The 26,631-nt window shown below is 41.2% G+C and overlaps 1 protein-coding gene across 2 annotated transcripts in view; it reads left to right on the forward strand.

Annotated features, from left to right (window-relative positions):
- Nucleotides 1–25,650, forward strand: part of LOC138612435 (voltage-dependent calcium channel subunit alpha-2/delta-1) — a 66,300-nt gene extending 40,650 nt beyond the window's left edge. Inside the window, exons 13-39 of one of the 2 annotated variants that reach the window (XM_069685674.1) lie at nucleotides 47–125; nucleotides 798–847; nucleotides 944–1,033; nucleotides 1,129–1,203; nucleotides 1,280–1,360; nucleotides 1,640–1,714; nucleotides 5,032–5,103; nucleotides 5,326–5,397; nucleotides 5,791–5,852; nucleotides 6,183–6,259; nucleotides 7,065–7,080; nucleotides 8,736–8,816; nucleotides 8,909–9,000; nucleotides 11,089–11,170; nucleotides 11,729–11,791; nucleotides 12,358–12,461; nucleotides 12,984–13,073; nucleotides 13,178–13,245; nucleotides 13,336–13,374; nucleotides 14,042–14,113; nucleotides 15,165–15,317; nucleotides 15,482–15,534; nucleotides 15,889–15,944; nucleotides 17,383–17,512; nucleotides 18,285–18,397; nucleotides 20,373–20,455; nucleotides 23,724–25,650. In XM_069685674.1, coding sequence (XP_069541775.1) covers nucleotides 47–125; nucleotides 798–847; nucleotides 944–1,033; nucleotides 1,129–1,203; nucleotides 1,280–1,360; nucleotides 1,640–1,714; nucleotides 5,032–5,103; nucleotides 5,326–5,397; nucleotides 5,791–5,852; nucleotides 6,183–6,259; nucleotides 7,065–7,080; nucleotides 8,736–8,816; nucleotides 8,909–9,000; nucleotides 11,089–11,170; nucleotides 11,729–11,791; nucleotides 12,358–12,461; nucleotides 12,984–13,073; nucleotides 13,178–13,245; nucleotides 13,336–13,374; nucleotides 14,042–14,113; nucleotides 15,165–15,317; nucleotides 15,482–15,534; nucleotides 15,889–15,944; nucleotides 17,383–17,512; nucleotides 18,285–18,397; nucleotides 20,373–20,455; nucleotides 23,724–23,834 — 2,139 coding nt within the window. In that variant the 3' untranslated portion in view covers nucleotides 23,835–25,650. Of the gene's footprint in view, nucleotides 1–46; nucleotides 126–797; nucleotides 848–943; nucleotides 1,034–1,128; nucleotides 1,204–1,279; nucleotides 1,361–1,639; nucleotides 1,715–5,031; nucleotides 5,104–5,325; nucleotides 5,398–5,790; nucleotides 5,853–6,182; nucleotides 6,260–7,064; nucleotides 7,081–8,735; nucleotides 8,817–8,908; nucleotides 9,001–11,088; nucleotides 11,171–11,728; nucleotides 11,792–12,357; nucleotides 12,462–12,983; nucleotides 13,074–13,177; nucleotides 13,246–13,335; nucleotides 13,375–14,041; nucleotides 14,114–15,164; nucleotides 15,318–15,481; nucleotides 15,535–15,888; nucleotides 15,945–17,382; nucleotides 17,513–18,284; nucleotides 18,398–20,372; nucleotides 20,456–20,761; nucleotides 20,842–23,723 lie in introns of both variants that reach the window. The other variant, XM_069685675.1, reaches the window with a different exon arrangement.
- Nucleotides 25,651–26,631: the final 981 nt, after the last annotated feature.

Here is a 26,631-nt window from a genome sequence, read left to right on the forward strand (position 1 = left end):
GTTATGTCACTTTAAAATGATTGTTGCTTTGAATGTTGTGATCCAGGTAAGGATCTTCACCTTCTCAGTCGGACAGCACAACTACGATAAAGGACCCATTCAGTGGATGGCCTGTTCCAACAAAGGTACTGCACAGATCACTACATATATACAATATATATATAAAGTCGAGGCCATATATTTAAATATACATCGATTCAATACACTCAAACTAAATCTTTCACAACTAAACATTTTTCTATGTCACCATGTTTTATTGTGATAAGTCGATAAGGTATCTACTTATTTCCATTAGAGAGGATTTCAAAATAAAAGCCAGGAAATAACTTTATTTGTGTATTAAAACAAATTATCCATGGGTCTAAAAATTAAATACACCACGTGTACCGTCTCTTCAATATTTTCAATATTTCCGAAATTGATGGAATTACATTTGAAAGCTTCTGATACTCGTGGAAAGCATCTAATTAAAGTTTAGCAATGAAAAGGTCATTTTAACAAATACTAAGAAGTGACCCACCGACTGCTGCGGTCAATAAAAGTTGAAAAATTCTCTCTCATGGAAATAGAGTACATACCTCTAATGAGTTAACACAATAATTGTAAGGCAACATGAAGTAAAGATGTGTTTGTATATCTTGAGCCTTGGTGTATTTGAATATATGGCCATAACTGTTTATGACTGTATCCTCTCTCACTGTTTAGTAGTTGCTGTTGTATACAGAAACATTATGATTTCTTATTGTGTTATGTTCTCATTGTGTAATATTGGCATTAAGTGTTTTTAATGTGTTCAGGTTACTTCTATGAGATTCCTTCCATTGGAGCAATCAGAATAAACACACAGGTTATTATTCATTATTTTTCACACTGAATAAGTGAGTCACATCCTGCTGGCAATGAAGACTTAATATGGAAAACATGCTATTTTTTTCCTCTTCAGGAGTACCTGGATGTCCTGGGAAGACCAATGGTTCTGGCTGACAAGCAGGCCAAACAGGTCCAGTGGACTAATGTATACCTCGATGCTCTGGTATGATCCTTTTACTCAGTAAAGAAATATTATTCCTGCTACATTAATTATAAGATTCAAGAGTTGATTACTACATTTGCCCAACTCTCCTTCAGGAACTGGGTCTGGTCATCACCGGAACACTTCCTGTCTTCAATAAAACGAAGACCAAAGATGACAAGAACGGCGAGGTGCAGATAATAAGTGCTTGAACACATGATGAATTGTTTTGTCTGTCGCGGCCCTGACTGTCGTTCTTCCATGCAGTACCAGAATCAGTTGATCCTCGGCGTAATGGGGATCGACGTATCGCTGCATGATATCAAGAGGCTCACCCCACGCTTCACGGTGAGTTACACATCTACGTGATCACATGCATGTAGACAAAACTGAAATCAGGTGCTTGCTTAGTTGTGAAAGGTTTTCCCTTTGGTGTAATTAATGAATGAATAAAAATGTCTCTAATTACAGCCTATTTGTTCCATGTTATACTCTTGTTTTTTGGGACATCTGACCCCTTGGTTTACACACTTTTTAACACTAATTACTGGAAAATAAAATGGCATCACATGGTTTTCTGAACACAAAGATTTAATTTCCTTGCTGTATGTTTTTCTGGTGCTTCAGATTGGTCCAAACGGATACTACTTTGCAATCGATCCCAATGGATACGTCCTGCTACACCCCAATCTTCAGCCAAAGGTATGGCATCTGGCTTTCTGCATGACTCAGTGCAGCTCAGCACGTCCATGTCTTGAAGCATTATACTATATTCTCACTGTTCAACGCGGTTACACAATCACTGCTTGCACTCAATAAATACTGTACAGAATAGCAGATGTTGGAGGCTCTTCACACTCTTCCATGTGCTGTCACCTCATCCATCTTCATGAGGAGAATTCATCCCCTAGTACGAGTACAACTTGATATCAACAGTCCTCTAGGTGTCGGCTAGAAGGTCACTTATTACCATGTGAGATGAAATAGATGTGTGAACTTGGCAGTGAACTGGAATACATGTTTAAAAAATGAAGCATGAAAAGAAGCATTGTAGCAAATAAATAATGTGTTTTAAAGTGAAAGTAGTAGAAGGAAAAATCCAACATCTTCAAGTAAGCCACCCTCGGTGGTCTGACAACTCTGCTTACAAAGTATTAAGATGCAGCCTTTTCAAATTTAGCCATGACCCACAAGAGGTTCCAACCCTCTACCTTTCAGCGGGAGGCAAACAGGTTCTGACAGGCTGCAAAGTGGCCATGTGCTGCCCAGGACTGACTTCTGTGTTTGAGGTCATAATGCTCAGAGTAGCACCTCTCTGAAACAGTGGATCCTTGGGGACACACACACTTAAACCCCATCCACCAATCGACAACTGTCTAACCTAATCCATCAACATAAACACTTATGGATCCAATTACTTTAATTTCCGGTTTAATAGGTTTTATCGGCATAGTAATTCACATGTTGTCAAAGAACAATAAATCAAGTGGTAGAATTTAACTAGGCTCCTGGAAATGATATGAAATGAGAAGTTACTTGTACAGAGACACTGGTGGAAAACTGGTGAAGGTGGGAACATTTTAATCATTGTGTTGTTGAATAGATTCTGTTTAATAAGCATACCAGGTATTTATAGATGTCTTTATTTTATGGTCTTCTGTGTCTCCCTTGGTAACTGTAAGAGATATTGCCAAGCTGCAAACTCTCTCTCCCTGGAGTTAAATGGATTTCCCTCTTGATTGTTGTCCCCTCCCGATATTTTTACCCAGACTGGAACACTTAACTGTGGTCCAAGTGTTTATGCGAGTGTGTAGAAATACTTTTCAAAATGCTCACTGAGCGCAGCTGCAGCTGGGAGTGACGCAATCTATGCATTTAAAAAAATGTCTGTTGTTTTTTAAACACACACACGCACAGAGACACAAAGGCACACTCACACACACAAACTGTCCTATATTACAAACAGGGGACCAATGGACCAAACCAACCAAGTGAGGACATCTGTTTCTGGTCATTTTAAATAATAGAAAAGAAAATTTACTTTTTTATTTGACACATTTTTGACACACCAAATTGCATTATTGTGCATCTTGTCATAATTTTCCCAGAAAAGGATACATAACAGGAACCTCAGGCTCTTTGATAAGTATGCTGTCACATATCACGAGGTGAGATAAAGTAGAAGAACTGTAGAGTGCAGAAGTGGTCCTAAAGGTAGTAATGTAGATGTTTCTGTATTGTAGTCCGATAGATATCTTTTTAAAAAGATGCTTTAGCAGTCACTGTCGGTAGTCATTACTTTTTGGACATCTTGCATCAATCATGTGATCTGCAACCACATGTTTGAGTTCCCTCAAACTACTACTGTACTGATGGCTGTGGTTGTTGGTAAATGTTTAAACGTGTATCAGTATGTTTTTTGATTGTGTACATAGATGTGTGTGATATTTTATCACAGGATTGGCACTAAGAGGGAAAAAACAGATAGAGATTTAAGCTTGTGCCTATATGAAGACATTAGATAATTAGCATTAACTAATTAAAGTTAAAACAAATGATTTGACTAAATTTACTTCTATTGTGCTGAATTTTTTTAGAGAACAACTTTTTTTTGCTCATCAGTGGTTTTGATGATTGGTTTTGTTAAAGTAGCTCTAAAGGTGTTTTTTATTTTAATATAGCTCGGTCACTGATAATGTGACTTCCTGTTTCCTCCTAAACATATAATATCAACATAGAGGGACACGCAATCACTCTCTGTCTTATTGGATCAGCCAATGAGAGATCAAGAGCCCAACGGGAGCCTCTGCTGGTGGTCTTGTGCGCTCTAACCACCAGTGGTTCATTCAGTATCTGATTATTTCTCCAACAAGTTGTTGTAGTGCTTTTATTTTGATCTCACAACCCTGCTCACCTCAACAAATCCCTTGCTGGCATACAGTACTCTCTCACTCCCCCCTCCTTTTCTTTCGAATGTTGTTGCTCTTCTTCCCATTTGATCTTTTTTCACTTTCCCATCCAGTGTTCCCATTTCTGGTCCTTTCATACCCCCCTCCGTTCTTGTGTATGTTTGATGTATCATTCTGGAAAGAAAAAAAAACTCTTGATCTTTTATTCTTTCTTTTCTCATTTTCATGTTGAGATGCTTCATCTTAATCACCCTTCTTTGCTGCTCCATTTCATTTCACTTACCATCAAATGTAAGGAACTCTACTTGTGCCATTATTTTATTCATTTATTCTCTTGTGTTCTGTAGTTTATTTTTAAGATTAAAGCTTTTCTGTTTTACTTCTCATTATTGTCTTTTTAAGTTAAAATGCATATGTATTGTTTTCAGAGTCCCCGCTTTCATATGTTAACATAAAAACAAGAAACTAGGTGGACAGCAGAATCAATACTATATGCTCTCACCGCATCGGCACAATTTTTTGAGGCACAGAGTGAAAAAACACTTTGGAGGACAGAATGGTATCAGATTCCATGTACTGCTGTTTTATAGAGAAGCACTCGATTACTGCTACCATTTTATTCCACCATAAAGCCACTCAGACGTATAGGGTTTTTAAGAGAGGACATTAATAGGGTCCAGTGTCACTTTGTATCAAATCTGATTCAGCTGTGTCTGGTGTCACAAATATGTTGCCATATGGTACCCTCTATTTTCATACTACGGATTTGATTGGATTCATATGTTAAGGAAAATGATTGGCCCTGCTCCTGAAATGAAAACAAAAGAACATTGTGGCCCAAATAATTAAAGTGCACTAGTGGCTGATTGCCATAGTAAGAAACCCGCTCTGGATAACAACTGTATAATGGTCCACTGCTTTTTATAACATTTTACTTTATCAACTCAGCAGGCTTCAGATAGAGTTATGTGAGAGTAGGCTATTGCATTATAAACTTTGCTTTTAGCCGAACGACTCACAACGAGCCTTAAATAAAGGGTTCTTCTCCGTTTGAGTCACGTCAATTGTGTTTTTTTATGAAGCCTCACTGAAAAACTCTCCTTTCCACAGAATCCTAAATTCCAGGAACCTGTTACCCTGGACTTCCTGGATGCGGAGCTGGAGAATGACATCAAAGTGGAGGTAGAGTGTGCACAAACACACACACACACACAAGCAAACGTAAAGAGGATACATATGTGGGTAGGCGCGAGGTGTCTCTTGGCTCCACCTAAAGCTTTTGTAAACACGTCTCTGCCGTTGTGATTTGCTTAGTCTACCTAACTCTTTAGAGTGTTTTTAGATTAGCAGACGCTCAGAGAGTCTGGAACTACATGTATACTGTTTCTTCATCTTTCCCTATAGATCAGGAGAATGATGATTGATGGTGAAACCGGCGAACGGACCATTGACACTTTGGTGAAAACTCAGGATGAGGTAAGGGGCCTAACATACACAACAGTTTGTTTGGAAGCTTTCAGTCTGTTTGGATGTACTGCTCTCCCATCACGTAGTTGCTCTGCAGCTGCATATTCTGAAGCACTGCTGCAGGAATGTTCTCATTGTTAGGAAGACAAAAAGGGCTGATATAACAAATTATTTTTAGTGCATAATACTGAAAGAAGAGACTTCTTTTACAGTAATATGCTTTTGTTCAAGAAGATTCATTAACACACTAAGGAGGGAGTAAGTTAGAATATTTGCAGCTTCTTTTGTTTTATTGCACAGATTTTCACTATTTAATTGTAAACAATAGAAACAAGCACTACCTACATTATCATTACAAAGCCATTCTGAATGTCATGTCCCGCGTATATCATCTTTGGGCAGAGGTACATAGATCGAGGAGTCAGGACCTACACGTGGGCACCGGTCAATGGAACAGATTACAGGTGAGCCAGCCCGGCACTTCTGTAATGTTTCTTAATGGTTCATTAAACTGTCTCTTGTCTCTCTGGAGACAATTCACTGCCTAACTGCAGAGAGCACTCCAGTGGATGGAGGACACCATTTAAGCCAACAGGGGTCACTCTCTTGTTTCTAACACCAGGTGCTGCTCGGCTAATGGGGGATAGACTGTATTTGAGTGAACATGCAGAAAAAGCATGTTCAGTGTAAAATAGTGCATGCTTTGAATGACCTTTAAATTGCAACTTAGACTCGGTTTCAGTTTCCTAATACAGATTTGTATCATCAGTGTTTCTGTGTTTGTCTTTCTGCAGCCTGGCTCTCGCTCTGCCTAAGTACAGCGAACACTTCATTCAAGCTAAACTGGGGGACGACATGAAAGAAGCGATGTGTGAGTAAAGCCTACACCTTCATGTTAAACAGCAAGCAAACAAAGCAATCAGCTTGCTCCTCTCGACCAGCTCCCATGCATGCTTTCTTTGGGTTGTACACTCGAGTGGCTCCACTCGCTTTGTATCACTCGTTCCAAGCTGGAGCCACAACCACTCCTTTGTATTTGCTGCTCAGATCAGTGGATCCCCACGGTGCCTTTCTTTTGTAGTGTAACCCACTGGTCAGTCGCCCCGCACTCCCACACACACTCATCCACATGCTGTCCTTCTCTCTGACCCAGCCCAAACACTAACTCTTTTGATCTTGTCTCTATTTGCGGTCCTCTCCTTCTTTACTCCCCTCTTCTGGCCCTCCTTCTGGCTTAGGAGAAGATGAAACCTCCTTCACCTCCTCTCCCTGCTCCCCTTCTTGTTATCGCATTTCCAACCAAACTTTTTTGTTTTTTTCATCTTTGATTTTGTTTAACAGGCCAATTTCCATCTCTCTATACCTCCCTGTCCTTAAGCCCGTCTTTTGTTTAAGCTCAATGTCTTCTCTGGCTTTCTCTGTGTAAGCCTGTCCTCACCTTACTCTCTTTATTCCTCTGCTTATTTTTCACTCTGTTTGTGCTCTCAAGGTTGTCCTGCTTTATTATACGCTCTGGCTGCTTCTGCTAACAGCTCAGCACATAATCACAAGGACAAAACTTCTTCATACACACATTCACTTCTGTATATGCAACTGTAACTCTGCAAAGTTCTTTGCATATTGATTCTGATGCAACTTCTTCTCACCTGTCCTGCTTCCTTGCTGGGATGTTACAGCTTCTACTTGGGGCAAGTACTCACTTTTCTGTTCTCCTGCAATGAGACTTTCTTCAACTGTATCAGCATGTTTGTCCTCTATATGTTTGCATGATTTCATATGGATGGATGAGCACTCTCTGGAGTAGGAATGCTTCATCAAGACTTTGCAGATGCAAGGGTTGACAGTCCCTTTGATCAATGGCGATCATTAGAAGAAAAGAAGCAGATTCAGCACATAACCATCTGGCTTTAGTGTATTTTTCATAACTTTGATGTGACGCCACAAAGCATAAACAGCTAATGGTGCAGTTATTCCAAAAGATGAGATTTTGACTGAGTGTTTCAGCCTCTGTATCACTCCCTCTCTGCTATAACGAGTCTGTCAGTGCTCCATAAAGACTGTCAGAACGTTTACAGGCCTGTTAAAGAAAGTAACACAGCATGCCTTGCTGCCACAGACAACTCCGATAGGGAGTTTGGGACTCTAAAGTTCTCTGTACAGCCGTATAGAGTTTCACACTGGAGCCAGACCACCACTACCTCGATTCATCTTACCTCTCCTGCAGTAGGTGGTTCCTGCAGCCACTTGTCCTCCTAATACATGAGGGAGGGCTCCTGAGCCAAGGGCGTGATGGATGAACAGATTTTTTTTCATCATATAGCAGGAATGCTGCATGCATTGAATAAATGACCTCACGCCGGTGTTGAGGAAGATGATGACAGAGAATTAAAGAGCAAGAAAGACGCGAAAGAATGCGTGGTGTCGAAAGCAATTGGGCAGAGAGACACCCTGCACGGTCGATAGAGACAGAGGGACAATGAATCCGCCCGTTACGTTTTATGTGAAGGACATTGTTTCATCACGCAGCAGATTTCCATGACCCCGAGGAAAACTCGGGGCTCCGTAATATTTTCCGCAGACGGCACCACACGACTCAATATGTTTTAAAGGCGGTGTCCAAAATGTCTTCAGTTTAAGAGAGCAGTGAATGATGGCCGTAGATGCCTGTCATGTCATTTATGAGATAAGAATTACCAGACAGTGTGTTCAATTGAATCCAGACCAGGGCAGACAAAGCAGTGAGTGGAAGGAGTATACTTTTATACTACTGTGTATTTGCACTTGCTCTACCTCTCCTGCTCTGCATTCTTAGAAAGTGCGCTCTCTCTTTTATGTACTACAAGTTTAAACTACTGCAGCAGAGTATTTTATTACAGACTGCGGGAGATATTTACAAGTTTCAGCACATTTTTCAATGTATGACATCATTGGTCGGATGATGAATGCATTTTTACCAGCTCTTTGTCTTTCCTACTTTCTCCTCATCTCTTTATCTCTGGGGTCACAACAGGGCAAGAAGGCAAGTATTTCTCACTCAGTTATTCTCTCGTGCCTCCCGACCGCACCTCGATTTACACTCTCTACCTTCATCCATCACCTCATAGCTGCCCGATATTTTATGTGCGTGAATGCGTGTGCAGGGGGGGCCTTTATGCTAGAGTATGCGCAGTGCCGTGTCCGTGTATTTCCCATTGATATTCCTTCAAATGTGATATTAAGATCCTCTTGTCAAGTGTTTCTGGATTTATGTACCCATCTCACAGCACGAATACCCATGCATTTACTTCATTTCACTAATAGAGGACACACTTTTAAGAAACTTATCTCAATTATGAGCCTAAACCAAGTGTTTCAATGTTTCCAAAAGCGATGGACACCATACAGCTGGAGAGGTTTGAAGAGTTCGGGTACACCTACATCGCTCCAAGGTGAGTGGTCCCGACACTCCTGTACAACCCATTGAACTGTAAAGGGTAAAACAAGGGGCTTGGATTGACGCTGATCAATACCGTTTCTTCAGGGAGTACTGCAAAGAGCTGAAGCTGTCACTCAACAACACCCAGTTTCTCCTCGACTTCAGCCAGTACATCGACAGAAACACTCCAGATGCATGTGAGTCATGCATCTCTTTCACTGTTATTGCACTTGGCACATTTGCACTGGTTGTGATGTCAGTATGCTGATCTGTTTGTATTTAACTGAGTATAATAATATCCCTGACGCACACAATGCCACCTAAATCAATATACAGTGTGTTGTTTTGCGGTGTGTTTGCATTAATGAGAGTGTGTTTATGTTTACGCGGTTGCAATATGTACCGTTAGTCATGGTGGAATTTTCCACTCTGATATCAAGATGGTCAGCATCTGCAGCAGCTGAAGGTCAGAGCACAACTTTGGTTATTCGATTGCTACGGTCTAAGAGTGACATCAGCCTGACCCACTGAGTTTCCTAGAAGCTGATGCTGTCATGCTGTAATGACTCATCAGGTTTGTCATCATCTAATGCATCACCCCACTAGTATGGCTTACCACCATCATCCAGCTAATGGATATAGGTATCCTTGATGGGTTTTAACCCAAGGTCAAGCCATTTTCTTCAGCCAAATACTTGCCTTTCTTGTTTCTGTTTGTGCAGCATGTTCTCACAGTTCATTGTAACATAGCCTTGGGTCTTGATGAACAGTTATGGACATGATATAAAACACTGTTCACTCAAGGGAGGCTGTGCTAATCTTTTCTGAAAAGAACTGTTCTTCAAAGTGGAGTTTGAACTCAATGCCTTGGCATCGTATCGCTTCTTAAGCTACAACAGCCAATCCTTCACATTGAACTTCCTGCTGTCTGACTGTCTAATGGTCACTCAGAGAAGGACTACAAAAACATGTCAACATGCCTCACTGCTGGACGATATCCTGACAAGTGCCATGAGATCACTCCCCCCCCTCCCCCATTTATCCAGGGAGAAGATTTGGCTGAACACACCAGCCCTTTCTCAGTCTGACTTCAATCACTAGACTTCTTCTTTCTTTTATCCAGTGAACAGATGTATTGGGAAAATGCTGGACGCATTTCTCAGTGGCAACAGTAGTTATATTTGTGCAAGCCAAAAGCACAACATATTAATCTCCCCCAGCCAGCTATTTAAATCGACCATATTCATGTAGCGGCCGTTTTCCTCCAACATCACGCTCAGGGTGGGAAGCTTAAATGACTTATTAGACAAATTAACTCATTAGCTACCATCGGACAAGAGCTAACATCAACAATCTTAGCTAACACTACATTTTGTGTTACCCAATATGAGAGGAGTTTAACTCATAAGTTACTATAAGACAACAGCTAACATTTACATTCAACCACCTCTTAACTAACACTACACTTAGTGTTACCCAACATGAGAGGGGACTGACATATAACTCATTAGCTACCATCAGACAAGAGCTAACATTCATATTCAACAAACTTAGCTAACACGACATTTTGTGTTACCCAATATGAGAGGAGTTCAACTTATTAGTTACTATTAGACAACATTTACATTCAACCACCTCTTAGCTAACACTACACTTAGTATTACCCAACATGAGAGGAGTCTGACATATAACTCATTAGCTAACTTCAGACGAGCTAACATTCATATTCCACAATCTTAGCTAACACTACATTTTGTGTTACCCAATATGAGAGGAGTTTAACTCATTAGTTACTATAAGACAACAGCTAACATTTACATTCAACCACCTCTTCGCTAACACGACGCTTACTGTTACCCAACATGAGAGGAGTCTGACATATAACTCATTAGCTACCATCAGACAAGACCTAACATTCACATTCAACCACTTCTTAGCTAACACTATACTTGGTGTTACACAATAATTAGAGGAAAGGTCTTAATTCCTTGCTAATTGTACTTTTAGCTAGGAGCTTTCCGATTGTACTGTATAACGCTATGAAACGTTAGCTAGGAAATGGTTGATGCTAAAGTTAGCTTGATGTCTAAATGTAGCTTATTAGTTATCAGCTTTGTTGTTCAATCTGGAAGCAATACACTGATAATGATTTGTCTGTTTGTCCACCCCGAGGACAATGGCCGCCATGTGAATAATAAGAATTTGCTTTCATTGGTTCCATTACTGCACTTGCCTGCTTTTGAGATGCTGTATTGTCAACAATATGTAAAATGTATCTTCTGTAGGTAATGTGTCCCTGGTGAGTCGACTAATCCTGGATGCAGGCCTGACAGCAGAGCTGGTGAAACTGTGGAATGAGCAGACAGTGTGAGTGCCAAACATTTCCACTCTGTTTTAAGTGATGCAGAGATGTAATTTTCTTTACATCGCTGTTTATATCTGTGCTCGTTAAAAAGAAGTATTTCTTCTTATATGGTAATATGTGTTGCATGTCTGCACTGTTGCTTTGAAATACCAGAGCTGACGCTTATTCCAGTCACAATTTACTGACAAACCAAGTTTTATTTCTTTCTTTTATTCTCTGAATGTTTCGATCATGTCTTACAAGTGATGAAAGCTAAGCTCAAAATCCATATCACACCCACCATGATAAGCTCTGCCAAGACATGCTGTTTTGAGTGAAACATAAGATAATTACGGCAGCGGGTTTCCTTTCATGGTATGCCCACTTGTCTGAAATAATTTGAGCACACACTTACACATACAACGCAGAGGATCTGTTTAACATTAGGACACGTATAGACAAGTAACTGTGGGCATAAAACAATTTGTGTCTACAGCTTGGCCTGGCAGCTCACAAACACTATTTGTAATATGTGCGACTGACTTTGATGTTTGATTGGCTGTTGGTTTCCATGTTGTCAGGGATGGGATCGTTGCCAGGTTTGTAGCCACAGATGGAGGAATCACAAGAGTCTACCCGAGAAGGTACTCCCTCCCTTTTTCTTCTCAGTTTCATGTTTAGCTCTAGCTTTACGGCTCAGCCCGAATATCTGGTGGTGGGTGTAAATGTGTGAGATGAAAGTGGATACAGACTAATACTCTAAGGCTGAGCGCTTTTGGCTGCTTCACTCACCTGCTCCGCTGGGTTATTTTCCAGAGGATTAGACACTTTGAGCTGAACTCCCAAAGCTTGCCAGGACAGAGCGGGACGTGGGTCAAATCCACAAATCCAAAACCCAAATGAAGTTAATTTTTCTCAATTTCCTTGCTGGTGCTGGGCCGAACTATCCTTCGGGGTTCCTCTTGGTTGGAATACAACATTCCAGCTAAAGATGGATGCATAATTATCCTGACTATAAAGCATGAAATACAATCAGTTACTGCTTTTGCTGGATGATACCCTTGACGTATATTAAGCGCATTGGGTGTGACTCTCATTCGGATGAGTGGAATTTGGCTCTAGAGTAAAACATAAATTATTCCGATAGATCAAACACTTTTTCTTATAATGCTCCACGTATAATATTACAATGCTATATCATTGTTTTCAGTGCTGGGGAAGAGTGGACTGAGAATCCAGAGACATACGAGTCCAGCTTCTACAAAAGGACCCTGGACAATGAGATTTATATTTTCACAGCTCCGTCTTTCAACAGTAAGTTTTCCGAAAGGTACGAATGTGTATATTTGTGCACACTTTTCTGTGCGCGAGGCTCTTCACTGTGGTCTGGCGCCGAGCCTATCCAGATCTCTGCCTTTGGACGTCTTCCCAACCCTACTGGCCGAGATCACACTCTCAGTCCTCTGATATCACTCTCTTTATCCTTCTCCTATTCCCGCTGTGTCTTTCAGCGATCGTCCCCTCCCTCCTGTCCCGCATACTTCCTGTTATCTCCACTGATCTCTCTAACAGACACCAGGACAGGCAGACTTTGGTGTAATGTAGCCGTGCTTACAGCTACACTTGACTGAATTAGCACATGTCCTGGCTTCACAGATTCCACTCCGCTCAAATAAATTACAAACAGCTAAAAATAAAAATAATTTTCCAACAATGGAGAGCAATTATTCCAATTTAACTGTGGTTCACATTCTGAACATTCTCTGCCATGTACTTTTAAACATGATTCCGGTTAAATTGCCGTGATTATTGCTTCTCTTCCCTTCCGAATTGCAGCAGAGGGCAGGGAGCCTGTTTCTGAGCCGGGTATTCTGGTGAGCAAAGCAGTGGATCTCACGATTAACGAAGTCACACTCAAGCCAGCAGGTCAGTCTGTCTGAAACCAGATGTATTGCTTCTTGTGGTGCAACAGTAATAAAACTATTCGCTAGCTATTTAAGTTGTACCTCTGCCTGTTTTTTTTTCTGTAGTGGTGGGAGTGAAACTTAATGTCTCGTTCTGGATGAACAGTTTCATGAATGCAACATTAAAACTGAATGTAAGTTAATTTGCAAGTCATGCTCTACTTCTGAAGCCTTTTTTGTCTCAGAGTACTAACTTCTCTTCTGGCTAATTCTTTACCTTATAGTGCAAGGATGAGATCTGTGGCTGTCTAAGGAACGACAAGGTACCACTATGCATCCTGTTGAACTTCATATGCCAACTTTTTTTGCTTTTACTATAAGTTTCTTGTTTCCCTCATTAGAGCGCTTTCCCACTGGTGAAAAAAAACGCTAACACCCGTTTTTCAGTGGGAAAGGTCACAATCGGCATTCAGACCCGGGTCAAATGACTCTGCAGTAGACCCTCTGCAATTATCGCCTCGGCTCCAATCAGCAATGACTGGAACACAAAACCCATCAACACGCTAATCTCCGGCGCGATGCTATGCTCCATCGGTAACTTGTGCGACTCCTTGTCGTCTCAGATACAAATTCCTCCCATCTCTGTCTGAGCAGCGCTCGAACATCGTTCCAAATTTGTCGGCGCCGAGTTTGATAAACAGAGTAATAGATACAATAAAGACCTAAGAACCGTAACATCTTCACTGTTTACTCACCCTGTCTTGGGCGCGTTTGTGACGTCAGACGGTGACGCAGCAGAAAAGAGACTGAAAGCAGTAAACTCCACTGACAAAGGGAAAAGAGCCAATCGGCTTTTCTTAGCGGGCTATCCTGGGTCTGAAAAATATTCAACATTCAAAATATTCAGTCAACGCACCGATTTTGGTGGGAAAGGGTTACAAGTTACTCCCTTACCATTGCTAACATCAGTTGATCTTTTTCACCCTGCAGCATGTCGACTGTGTAATCCTGGACGATGGGGGATTTCTTCTCATGTCCAATCAGGATGAGTATATCACCCTGGTGAGTCAGCCTAATCACCTTATCCTCACCAAGTATGCCTCACTTACCGTTCTCTAAATGATCAGTAATCATTAAACCATCACGGAATGAAAGAATTGATATCATTAGAAAAGTTCCCATCCAAGGCTTTCCCAGAATCTATATATTTTAATACTATTGCAACCTTTCTGCATACCTAGCTCATCTTTCCTTTGTCAGAGAGATCCATTAATCTTCTGTAGAGGTCGAATAAAGGGCTTGTGACTCAGCTAAGTTTTGGCCTGTCAGCTCTGAGCTGTTTGAAAGCTCCGGTAGGACAGCAGTACATCCACGTCTCTGGTGGAGTTTAGCACTAGCCACTGGAGGAGGAGGATCAAAGGAAGGTTCTGATGGGTTTTAGTCAGTCATGGAAGCTATAGTGAAGCGAGTCCCATGTGTATGCAAGAAGTCAGCTCTGCTGCGCTACCTCCACTCTCTTAGGCTGCTATAGGGCTCTATGTGTCAGCGGTGGGATATATGGTGGGTTTGGAAACATCTGCAGTCTTTGATTCATACTACCATCACAATATCTGGTATACAGTTTATGAATAAGCACGCTCCTGTCTCTTTTTAACATCTTGTGATAGTTTAGTGTCTGCTGGATTCTGCCAGAATTTTGCTTTCGTCTATAAGCCGTCTATGATTACGCCAAAGCTCCTCCTCTTAATATACCAGCATCATGCATTTCATTGTATACTGTAAGACCATCCAGCTAGAATAAGCCTATTAATCTCTACGAGTGCTTCCCTAAGAAGACCAGTCAACCAACTTTTCATCCAACAAATGTTCTGCTAATTTTGAAACTAGAGTGATGTGTAGTCTGGGCATAACTTCATTTGTTCAGAGCCGAATTCATCGTATGTTTGGTCACTCTTCGTCTACTCAGCTGCTAGTGATTGTAATTCTGGGCTGCCACACAATTGTTGAATGAGCTCTTCCCGATTGGCTTAGCATGCGAATGAGAAATTTCCAGTGTGAAGGGCTAAGAGTCCTGTGCCTTCTTTTGACTGTTTGTGTGTTTGAACTTGTCTAGATAGGGCAGTTCTTCGGCGAGGTGGATCCTGTGCTGATGATCAACCTGGTCAACACCTCCCTGTACTCCTTCAACAAGACCTACGACTACCAGTCTGTGTGCGACCCGGAGAAAGACAGCAAGGCTGCAGCAGGACCCCGCTCCGTCTTTGTGGTTAGATCCTCACTCAATAAGTTGTATTGCGCATTTGTTTTTGATTTCTTCTTTCATAACACTTAAATATAATGGGATGAAAATAATAATGACTCAAGTGATTTATTTTTTTCTATCCCCATCTGCTTTATTTACACGTCATGTTTTTTCCTGTCCTGCTCCAGCCTACCATCGCTGACGTGCTCAGTATTGGCTGGTGGGCCTCCAGCGCTGCCTGGTGAGTGTGCAGGTTGTGTGTGTTTGTTTTAGAGTAGGAGGACATCTATTCTTTAGGGTAGGAGTGTGTATGGGAGTGGGCTTGTAGGTTGTTGAAGGATTAGGCTGGCTGGGTCAGTGCAGGACAAGGGCAGTTACACAACATTATGCTGCGTTACTATCTGTGCGACTGTCCAAACGGAAATATAACAGATTTTAAAATGAGTGACAGATACTTCCCCTGACATTTACATCACCAGTGACTCTAGCCTTTAACAGATGTTGCCTGTTATTAAACACTGTTTTGTTAATAAGTTAAAGATGGTGTATTGAATCATTCATGTGACTCATTTTTATTTTTTTCCTCTGTGTCTAGGTCAATACTCCAGCAGCTCTTCTTTGGTCTCATGTTTCCAAACCTTCTGGAGGCGGGTGAGGAACAAAAGCTGGGATTGTGTAAACTATCTGCCTAATTGGCACAAGAAAACAATATTTGTCCACCTATTTCTTAAGTTCTACCAAATTCAACCCATCCACTTGGAGAGCTGTTCCGATAGCAGTAAATGGATTTCTGATGCAGCCTATAATGGGGTCATGGGCTGTATCGGCTTGTAAGCCAGTCAGTTAACCGATCTGATACCATGATTTATTAGAACCCCCACAAAAATCCACTACAACTACAACTAGATTCAGATTCATTTTTAACTAATTACTCTAGCTTAGCTTAGCAGTTAGCTTATCTCATCGCAATGGCTTCTCCTTCTGCCTCTCGCTCTCCTGCTCTGTTTTTTTTGGTGTGTCAGATGCTTAGTTACACCTCAGCCTCCTTTATGGATAATGGTTATTGTATGTAGTTTATTTGTAGATCTGGAGGCAAGGCTCTCTGAATTACAGATGCGGTTCGGCACCATGGAAACCAAAACCACGTTAGCTGCTGTAGTTAGCCAGCCTCATAACTATAACTTTGATTTGGTGCTACACAAATAACATCTGAGTGATTGATTGATTGAAAGCTAGTAAAATGGAAACAATATCAGTAGTTTGTATATTATTTGTATTATATATTATTTTACCACACTGGTATCTGAGGCATACTTGGTGTCGGAATCGGGAAGGAAAAGATGGTACAGGAACATCTCAAAGCACTTTTCCACCAATCATTTTGCATGTATAATAATTATAATAATAACTTTATTTATATAGCACCTTTAAAAACAGAATATCTACAAAGTGCTTTGACAGACAAAGATTACGGAATACAAAACAGATTTAAGGAACTTTCAACAGTTGGTGGTAGGCAGTGGTAGTGTCAGTCGTCTTTCAATCGGAATGTCGGATGTTCGATCCCCAGCTCCCTCGGGCTACATGTCAAAGTGTTCTTGGGCAAGACACTGAACTCCCGGTGGCATAGCCAATGGTAAAAATGTGATAACTGATTGACAGTTGGGCACTTTACGTAGCAGCTTCTGCCATCAGTGTATGAATGTGTGTGTGAATAGGTGAATGTGACATGTAGTGTAAAAGCAGCTTTGAGTGGTCGCAAAGACTAGAAAAGCGCTATATAAGTACAGTCTATTTACCATTTTACCATTCAATAAGGCCAAACAGAGAGTATTAAAGAAATCTCATCAAAAGGCAAGAACTTAAGTGGTCAACAAGAAAAAATGCAAATAAAAGAATAAAAGTGACAAAACAGGAACAAAGGCAGTTTGAGCAAATGCAAATTCAGAGAGTAATAAAAAAATGAAAGCTATGAAAGACCATAAAAGGTTATAAAAAGACAATAAAAAGAAAAAAGAAAAGGAAGGAAAAGAAAAGAAAAGGACGACAAAAATTACTTATTGTTATTAACCCTGTCTCTTATTTTCAGCGGAGTCAGCCGATGAAGACATACCAGATGCCATGTTTAAGGAGAGCTGCATCACAGAGCAGACTCAGTACTTCTTTGACAACGATGAAAGATCATACTCAGGTGTCCTAGACTGTGGAAACTGTTCCAGGTATGTGGGTGTTTCTTCATGAGAGTCTTTACGTGCTCCTGTTTCAATGGCTTTCTCCACATGTGCGCTAAATAGGTTTGGTTAGATTATATTGGTTAGATTCTTTTTGACCTCTTACTGGATCTTCTTCCTGGACATCTTTCTGTTTAATGGTCTGCAGGGATGGGTCCAGAATAGTGTTGGTTTCCTGGCTTCTCTCTGTGTTCCAGCCTGATTTCAGGCAGCTGTTTTCTGATGAGTCCTGATCAGGCACAGCTTACCTTGATCTGTCAGTGACCGGAATTGCAGAGGGAAGCACAAAAGCTCTTTTATCTGTTTTTCTTCCTACGCTCTCTGGCTGTACTTCAAACTCCCTAATACACACATTCACGGACCACTGCACATTTACTTTGCTCTAACCTGCTTTGCTGTCAATTTGGGCTGTCAGAGGAGGTTAAATATGGCTGTAATTACCGGGTGTTATGAGTCCCACGTGTCCGGTGCTTTACTCCCCAATGTTAACGACTGTGGACTCAGAAACTTCATGACTTCCATAAAAAGCCAATCCCAAAAGGAGAGGAGGGGGGGGTATGAAGGTGTACACATGTGTACGCAAACCTGTGTGTGTATACAATACGTCTGTATACTCTATATGCAAATGCAATCTATTGTGGAGGATTTGTTATTGCATGGAATTGGGAGCTGCATTATATCCTCTCACCACTTGTATAATACTGTATGAATACTGCGTAGACTGTTTACCTCTATGTGTGTATGCGTGTGTGCTTTCTAGGATGTATCGTGCCGAGAAGCTGCCAAACACCAACCTAGTGTTCCTGATCACTGATGCCAAGGCAACGTGTTTGTCGTGTGACCCCAGACCGCTACGACAGGCCGAACAACCCTGTATCCTTTCACTCAACTCGTAAAAATCAAAACACAGACTTACACTTCCTTTTGACTCTCCAGCCCTCCATCCATCACCCTTATGACAGCCGGGCTTTAAACTCTCGATACAAGGACACACAGCTAAGGAGTCTGCAGTAGGTCCCCCCTGAATGTTCACAGGTGAACAGTAAACCAGATGCACGGCATATGAAAGCCTGTCTCAAATTACTCCAGGATTAGATTTCTTTGTTTAAATTCATCCAGGCTGCATGCTGCCATCAGGTTAGATTAAGGTTAAGAGAAAGGGCTGGTGTGTGTAGGTGTGGGTAAAATATGTATCATATAAATGTATATACTCTACATGCGTTAGGGCTGCACAAGTAATCGAATATTAATCCTGATCACGATTATGGCTTCCCAAGATTAATTAAACCTGATTGACAGCGATATTGATGTTTAAAAATGTATGTTCTCTCTAAACTAACAGCCACTCCCCCAGGGGGCGATAGAGAGGTTTTGGCTTCACTTTGGGGGAGCTGGCATGTCATGCCATGAGCGCCTACCTTGCAGCAGTAGTTTAGAGTGGAAGAGTAAACAACAGAGACCGGTGTTTCGGCTCAACGAGTGACCATGTTAAACTGGAGACTTTCAGCCGAACACGTCTGTGGTTGTCGTAGTTACAGCAGCTGTTAAAAGCAGGAAGAGAATACGTAGCTGTCCTCGTGAATAGCTTTCTTGTTTTTCATCACGATCTCAAAATATACTTATCTGTTCCGTCTTTGAAGTGTTGTGTGTGCAAATGTGTCTGGTGTCACGAACCCAAGCCTGTACAATGGAGCCGACCTTCGCACTGTGCCTACTATTATTCATATTTAGGAGAAAATCTCAAGAACGACCCTCTCACCTACCTTCCTACAGTATCAGCCCTGGCCGTCCAGTTCGGAGGATGAGATCGGCTGTGCTGCGCGCACAAGCAGATTTCGGAGAGACATTATAAAAAGCTGTCCACTTCCGTGGTTTGGTACGGTTAGCTTTCACCCCTGATGCGTACTGTACCCGAGTACACACGAACTGTACTCGAGACCACCTTTTCAAGTGGACCCGGGCACTGATCAACAACCGTGCTCGAGTACGGTACACAGTGTTCACACTAATCAAACGAACTGGACTTTAGGGTCAAGTGTGCTCATCTGGGCCATGTCCCATAATGCACCACATTCAGGTGAAGAACCTAATTTTAAGTCTTACTTTGATGCTACATATGTACATAAGCCAGAATGCAGCACAAACTGGAACTGAAACTGTGTTTATTTAAAAGTGAAAAAATGTGTCCCTAAGATTAATTAATAATCGTGATCTCAAAATAATTGTGATTGTCATTTTGGCCATAATGGTGCAGCCCTAATGTGTGTATAGATTAGATTATTACAAATATCTTGAGATTGTTTGTTCAGTATATCTGTTGGACAGATGTGTCTTTAATGTTCCTTCCTGTAGGTGACACAGTACAGGTGTCATAATTAGAGGTCACCATGGGGTCACGCAAGGGCCTCCAGATGCTAATAATTACACTGACACACATGCAACCCATTAGCACATAAATATTCACACAAACATATAGCATGGTTTAATGATGAAGATTATTGTAAGTGGATTACTAGTAAGACAGTGGTTATGTTAATGGGGACACAATTGCAAAATCCCTCCCAATTACAACATATAAAACTGCCAGAACACATGAAGTAGCGCGTATTATTACTTCCAGGACCTTCTGATTTATTTCATTTAATTCTCTTTTAGATGTTTACAGATATCAGAGAATATCTGGGAAAATAAACCAGCGCGTCTCCAGCCAAGGCTGATGACTTGGAACTACGCGAGGCTTTCTGGCAGGGAACTGAAGAGTTGACAGCCAATCATTTAAGTGTTGTTGTTAAAAGTGTTAAAAGTGCACTGCTGATGACAAATCGTGTTTTCCTGAGTGTCTGTTCAGCTGAAGGTCCCAATCCATGCGAGCTGGCTCAGAACCCCAGATACCGCAAAGGGCCGGACGTGTGTTTTGACAACAACGAGAATGTAAGAGGCAACCACACATGTGGCTCTGTGCTGAGGATATTACTGAAAACAGACCTATTAGTGAGCCTGTCAGTGTTTGGCTGGTTTTGATTACAATTCTGCTAAGATTCAAAGATTCTGTCGCCGCCTGCTCTTCCACTCTGATCCATACCTCATTCATTCAATCAATTGTTTTTTTCTTTATCATTTCTCCTTATTTTTAATGCATGCAATTACCTCTTTATTGTTTTTATGACCTTTCACTCATAATCTGTCATTCTTGTTTTGTGATTCTGCATCCCTCTGGCTGCTGTTCTTCTCTGCTAGGACGAGCCCTTGTGCCCAATCAGCAGAGGTTCATCTTTCAGCCCCACACTTCTCTTGTTGTTTCTGGTGCTGAGTTCAGGGTCAGTCAACTCAGTCGACAGCTTCATGAACACTTGCTTATGATCTGTACTGATGCTTGGTCATGACAATGTTCTTGGCGAGGGGAAATTTAGGCACTTCAAGATCCTCACAGCTGGTTGATGTGAAGCAAACTGAATATTTATTTTGAAATATTTCTTATGTAGCATTCGCTGGATAATATCTAGGTTATTACTAATTGTACAAAAAAATTAGGCTTCAGCAATCCCACATTACTTTCATATGTTTATATATCCATGTTGCATTTATCATTGTTGGTAAAAGCAACATTAATACACATTTAAAGCTCCTGTGTGAGCTTTCAGTTTGTGTTGATTTTGGCGCCCCCTGTGGACAAAGCTGTACCTCTATTCAAATTTTTTCCTGTGCATGCAAGTGGTGATTTTTAACAAAAAATCTCACCCTGCTTTCTTTTAACAGTCATATGTATCACTCACTTTAAATTATTGCCAAAAAAAATGTAAACAAAGGCAGCTTGCAGTTCATCGCTTCGTCTGACACCTACCCTCCGCCAGGAGTTTCAGGCATTTAAAATAACTATATAGAAATACTCAGTCTTGATGCTGATGGTCTGGTTTGCTTTTGTAGCTCATATAGAGTCATTAGAATTAATTTCAGTCTGTTTCATAACCGTCAAAAAACTCCTCACAGGAGCTTTAAATTAAATAATTTGAAAGACAAGGGTCCTCTTAACCAAGTTAGAAAACACTCTAATACGACAAAGAGTAGAGGCTTATTTCTTTGTTGCATGCGCACTTTAACTTGATCTGCTTGCATCTACTTTCAGGTTGTTTTCTTAAAAGTTCTGTTTTTTGCCTCAACAGATGGAAAGCAGATTGAATCTTGGCAGTTAGTGTGTTATATCAGCCGCAATTACTGTTCATTTAGCATGGTTACATTCTTTGTCAACCAAAATTACATCTTGCACATTTGGCTCACATTTTTTTTGCCTCAAAGAAAGACGTTTTTTTAGGGTTTCGGCAAATATACTTTAGTTGATACTTTTGAAACTATCAGTTGGGAATGCATGTAATGTACCGTTTGAGCTACATCAGTAAAACAAAGGAGCGAGGTGGATTAATCATGTGTGAGATCACTGCATCACCACCCAACTTTGAACAGTTTATAACACTTCCAAATATTTAGAGAAATTATTCCTCATATCTTTGTGAACCCAGCCTCGCATTGTGTTCTGAAGGCGAACATCAGACACACAACAGGCCACTAATTCATGTGGCTGCTTGTTTATACTGCGCAGAAGCTGTGCTGGGAAGCAAAGGGAAGGGGAGGAATGGCTGAGGAAGTGGATGAACAGAGTAAAAGAAAGCCGAGACCCTTTTCCTCTTTCCATCTGTCCCATTACTTTTGGCTCAGCCTCTCATAGGAAGACAGTTTGTGTCCAGGCCAGTCCATTTTGCCACCGGTGTAAACAGAGGAAGCTCCACATGGCTTTCCTGCCCTTTGAATATAGAAGAGTCCCACCTCTGTCTCTGAGGCCTCTGGCAGGCACGGATATCCTGAATACTCCCATCAACTACAAGAAAGCCGCACACTACTGTAAACAGGCGCATGTGCACACACACACATGCCATAAAATGCGAACAAGCTCCGGAGAGCGAGCCCGGCTCTGCATGTGGCCAAGACTATGTTGGCACATATTCCCCTCAAAAAGACAATTTTATGCTTATACATAAAATTTTGGGGGGGATTAAAAAAATTTGATTTAACACTTAATTACCTAAATTTTGATTGGTTAGAAGCTAATTTGGACACCTTTGGACTTTGAAATTATGACGCAAAATGTTTGTCAGCGAACTTTTTTCCATGACGAAGACGAGACGTTGATGATCTAAAAATAGATTGTTGATAATAACAACTCTGGCGACACGTGTGTTTCGTTTTCGTTAACTAGACAAGAGGGGACTATAATGTGCTTACAGAAAAGGGGGCTTTACGATCATTTGAAGCTTCTTCCGCACAAAAAGGAGTGATCACCGGCTGTCTGCTTCAGTCAGACTGTTTAAATGAGAAGCAATGATGAATATATAAAAAGTTTTAACGGTTAAAACCAACACTTCTGCTGCAAATAAGGCAAGAGAGGAATGTGCTATTGTAAGTGCACGGCTTCGTTCTGTGGCTTTACATGCTTTATGTTACATTCCAGAAGTTTCCATATACATGGAAACTTTTATCGTATGTTTTACTCTGTACTGTTTGTTATTGCCCTGTTTTTTGTTTTGTTTTGACCTGCCAGGGGACTACAGCTATAACCTGGTACGGTGCATCAAATGGTGACGTTTACGTTTTAAACTGTACATGGTCCCTTTCATGGTCCTGTCCAAGCAGCGCTCAAACATCGTTCCAAATTTGTCAGCGCCGAGTTTGATAAATAACCTAACCACTGTAACATCTTCACGGTTTACTTACCCTGTTTTGGGCGCGTTTGTGACGTCACACAGTGACGCAGCAGAAAAGAGACCGACAGGAGTATACTTCACTGGCAATGGGAAAAGAGGCAATCTGCATTTATAAGCGGGTCTTCCCGGGTCTAAAAAACCTGCGCCAACCCGCTACATTTAGATGGGAAAGGGGTATAACACTAAGATTAAATGTAAATAGCTGCCAAAATGAACACTGCTTTGCACCGTGCCAGGCTAGCTCAATGTTTCCTGTGTTTTTGCTAAGCTAACCATCTCCTAGCACCAGCTTTATATTTATGACAAATCACAGATATGAGAATGAGATAATATGATAATGAAATGTGGGTTGTTGTTAGTAGCAGATGTAGTAATGGTGGTGGTAGTAGCTACAGGATGTAATAGAACAGTTTATCTCCTTTATTGACACCTGATTCGTCCAACAGGAGGATGATTCTGACTGCGGAGGAGGGACCTGCCTGAGCCCGTGTCTTTGGTCAATGCTTGGGCTCCAACTACTGCTGCTGTGGCTCATCACATCTTCACAACACTCATGACCCCTACACAACACACACACGCACACACTCACACACTGATCATTATGTCACTTCACAAGAGGCCAGAAGACACTCCATCCAGGATGTATGCAGACTATGTGCAATGAGACATTTTTATCAGCATCTCCATTTTCCAATGCCAAAGGGTGCTCATTCATTTCCTCCTCGTCATTTCCAAAAACAGAGACACATTAACTGTGCTCAGCTGCACTCATTTCCATGATATACTCCTTAATACTCTCCTATGGTGCAAGAGTAAGAGCTAACCAAACCCTTTAATTCTGCCTCATTTGTTTCTCGGATTTATTTCGCAGAGGTTGAAGAGTTGTCCCACTATGCCAACTGAATATCATTCAAAGACTGTACGTTCACTGACAGCGTTGATTTGTGTAGTCGTCGATATTGTTTGTTGCTTATTATATTTATTGCGTATGAATCATTATGCTGTAATGATTGTTTATTTGGGCAACCAGTGCAACTAAGAAGAATATCCCTTTTGTTTGAGTGTTTATAAATGTACTGTACCTAACTATTTATCGATAAAGTTTTTTTTTTGCTCCTTACTCAAAATCAACTAGCATTTCGTGACTAGCTGGGTGTTGTATTGTAGCAGCATGTGCTCAGTACAGAGCTAAAGACAACACTCTGACACCAAAGCTCCACACAGGACCACAGAGACACACGAACCTGCTACAGAGATTCTGCAGGCTAGTTTATTTTAAGAGGTTCCTCTGATGTGGGTGTTCATCAAAGATACTTTATCTTAGTGAGAAACAATTGTGCACCCGTGTGAATCAAAATCTATTAGGATCCTACAATCTGAAACATGTTTGTACTTGGTCGGACAGCTTTAGCTGTCTTCAATTTGATGCATCAAATCCCCAGTGCCTACATAGTAGCTCACACAGTCTGTTATCTGATTAAAGCAGTGCATCGGAGTTGTTTTCTTACCATGAATGCTATGCTAATGCTAACACATAGTAGGGAGGGTCGCTCTTGAAGTAATATGTTGTGAAATGGGCCAAATCTGCTGCAGTTATTTAATTTTCCGTGGCCCAAACAGTAGTAGATTCTGATTATGTGAAAGGATTATAGTTTCCCTCCATGGTCAAAATGAAAGCGAAAGCAGACTTGAACTTGCGTTCCGACCCCTCTCCTTCTTAGCCCTGTTTCTGTTACCTTTCTGGAGCACCAGACTCAGGAGCCAGGATGACTTGTGAATGAGATCAGCATAACAAATTGACTGTTTCTTTGTTTTCTCTTCTCCTTAATGTTCTCCTCTTTATGCTTGTTTCCTCTTTGTGTTGCTCTATAAGTGCTGTGAAGCAGACGCTGAAAGCTCAGTGTCGAAACGCTGCAATGTCATGGGATGAGCTTGTTCTGTGTTTGAACGCTGCGTATGGCCGTGGTGAGCATCAGGGCCTGTTGGAGAGAGCTCACACTACTACCAGTGGTAACTTCGCATTGCCTTACTTTATCATAAGTCATAAAAATCACAGTATTTTTTAACTAGTTCAGTTTCCTGTTTTTAGCCATTAAAGTCCAGTTCTCTCCACCTCGCCCTCATGGTGACCTGCCGGTGTTGAGTGTTCAGAATATGCCTGTCTATCAAAGTCGCGTGTTGACTTGTGTTTTACCGGGGGGGTTCCCGTGTCTATGTGCAGGCATGTGAGTGTCCCTCCGATATCTGATTGTGCTTTAATACTGTACATGAATTACTCTTTTGTGGAACTTGACTAGCCTGAATAAATTTTGTATACATTTGTACACTTATACTATTTACTGTATAAAAGAGAAAAAGAAAAATGTTTATAATATGGTGTTGATTATTGTGCAAATATAATATATTCACAATAAAAGTGTTGTATTGTTATGACCCGAGGTGCTCCTTTTTATTCTGTCACATCTGGCCAGATGCTTTGGCTCCAGTGGGAGCAGACCAAACATGTCATCCTTCCTGCAGAAAGAGACAGCTGGTGAAGAAGGGAAGCACATCCGCATCAGTGTTTCACTGTCTGTGTATGAAGTAAGTGTGGCTGATTGCTACTTTGTATAACAGCACTCAGGCCTGTAGATCATGATCATTTCCTCACTGCCTAGTTATATCAAATCATTAAAAAAAGGATCAAAGTGTAACGTGACATCAGGCTGAAAAGCTACGTTTTAAAGGGACAGTTTGGTTTTTTTAAGTGGGGTTGTTTAAAGTTGTTTAAAGTAAGTATCATATATATTAACTCTAGTACCAACATGGAAGCTAAGCTACGTAGCCTTGTACAAGGGGCTGTAGGAATACAGAACCATTGTAGATCACCTACATAGTACCAATGGAAAGGGCTGTCTGAAGGTGAAGCAGTGAATATATTCAATGGTAGAGCTGACACTGAAAAGTTCTTTTACATGTAAGACTTTTTTCAAGTGGCTAAAGCACATGTTTCTTCTGACCCCGTCTACAGTGATACAAAGCTTAGCCTCCTTATTAGTACTCTGACCAGCGTCTCCAAAAAGGAACTGTCATCTACAGTACAGTACATACTTGATCAGTACCTCATACAGCACTAAGTCTTGTGTTTTGCATGTGTTACCACGGCCAACAGTGATGTCACAGTGCACTGCCACACCACACGGTACGCTCTAGTAAGCTCTAGCGCAAGTTCAGTCAGGAAGACTATACTTTGCGTATTTCATCTATCATACCATTCTGCTCACACTCCCCTCATGCACGCCCACTTTTATTTCCCTGCATTCATCAGCTGTTCTTGCCTGTCCAATAGCACTGCAGCAACTTCTCATTGTCATA

The sequence above is a fragment of the Semicossyphus pulcher genome, unplaced genomic scaffold, assembly GCF_022749685.1.
Source record: "Semicossyphus pulcher isolate SPU_LCO1_2020_fin unplaced genomic scaffold, fSemPul1.0.p SCAF_8, whole genome shotgun sequence".
Lineage (NCBI taxonomy): Eukaryota > Metazoa > Chordata > Actinopteri > Labriformes > Labridae > Semicossyphus > Semicossyphus pulcher.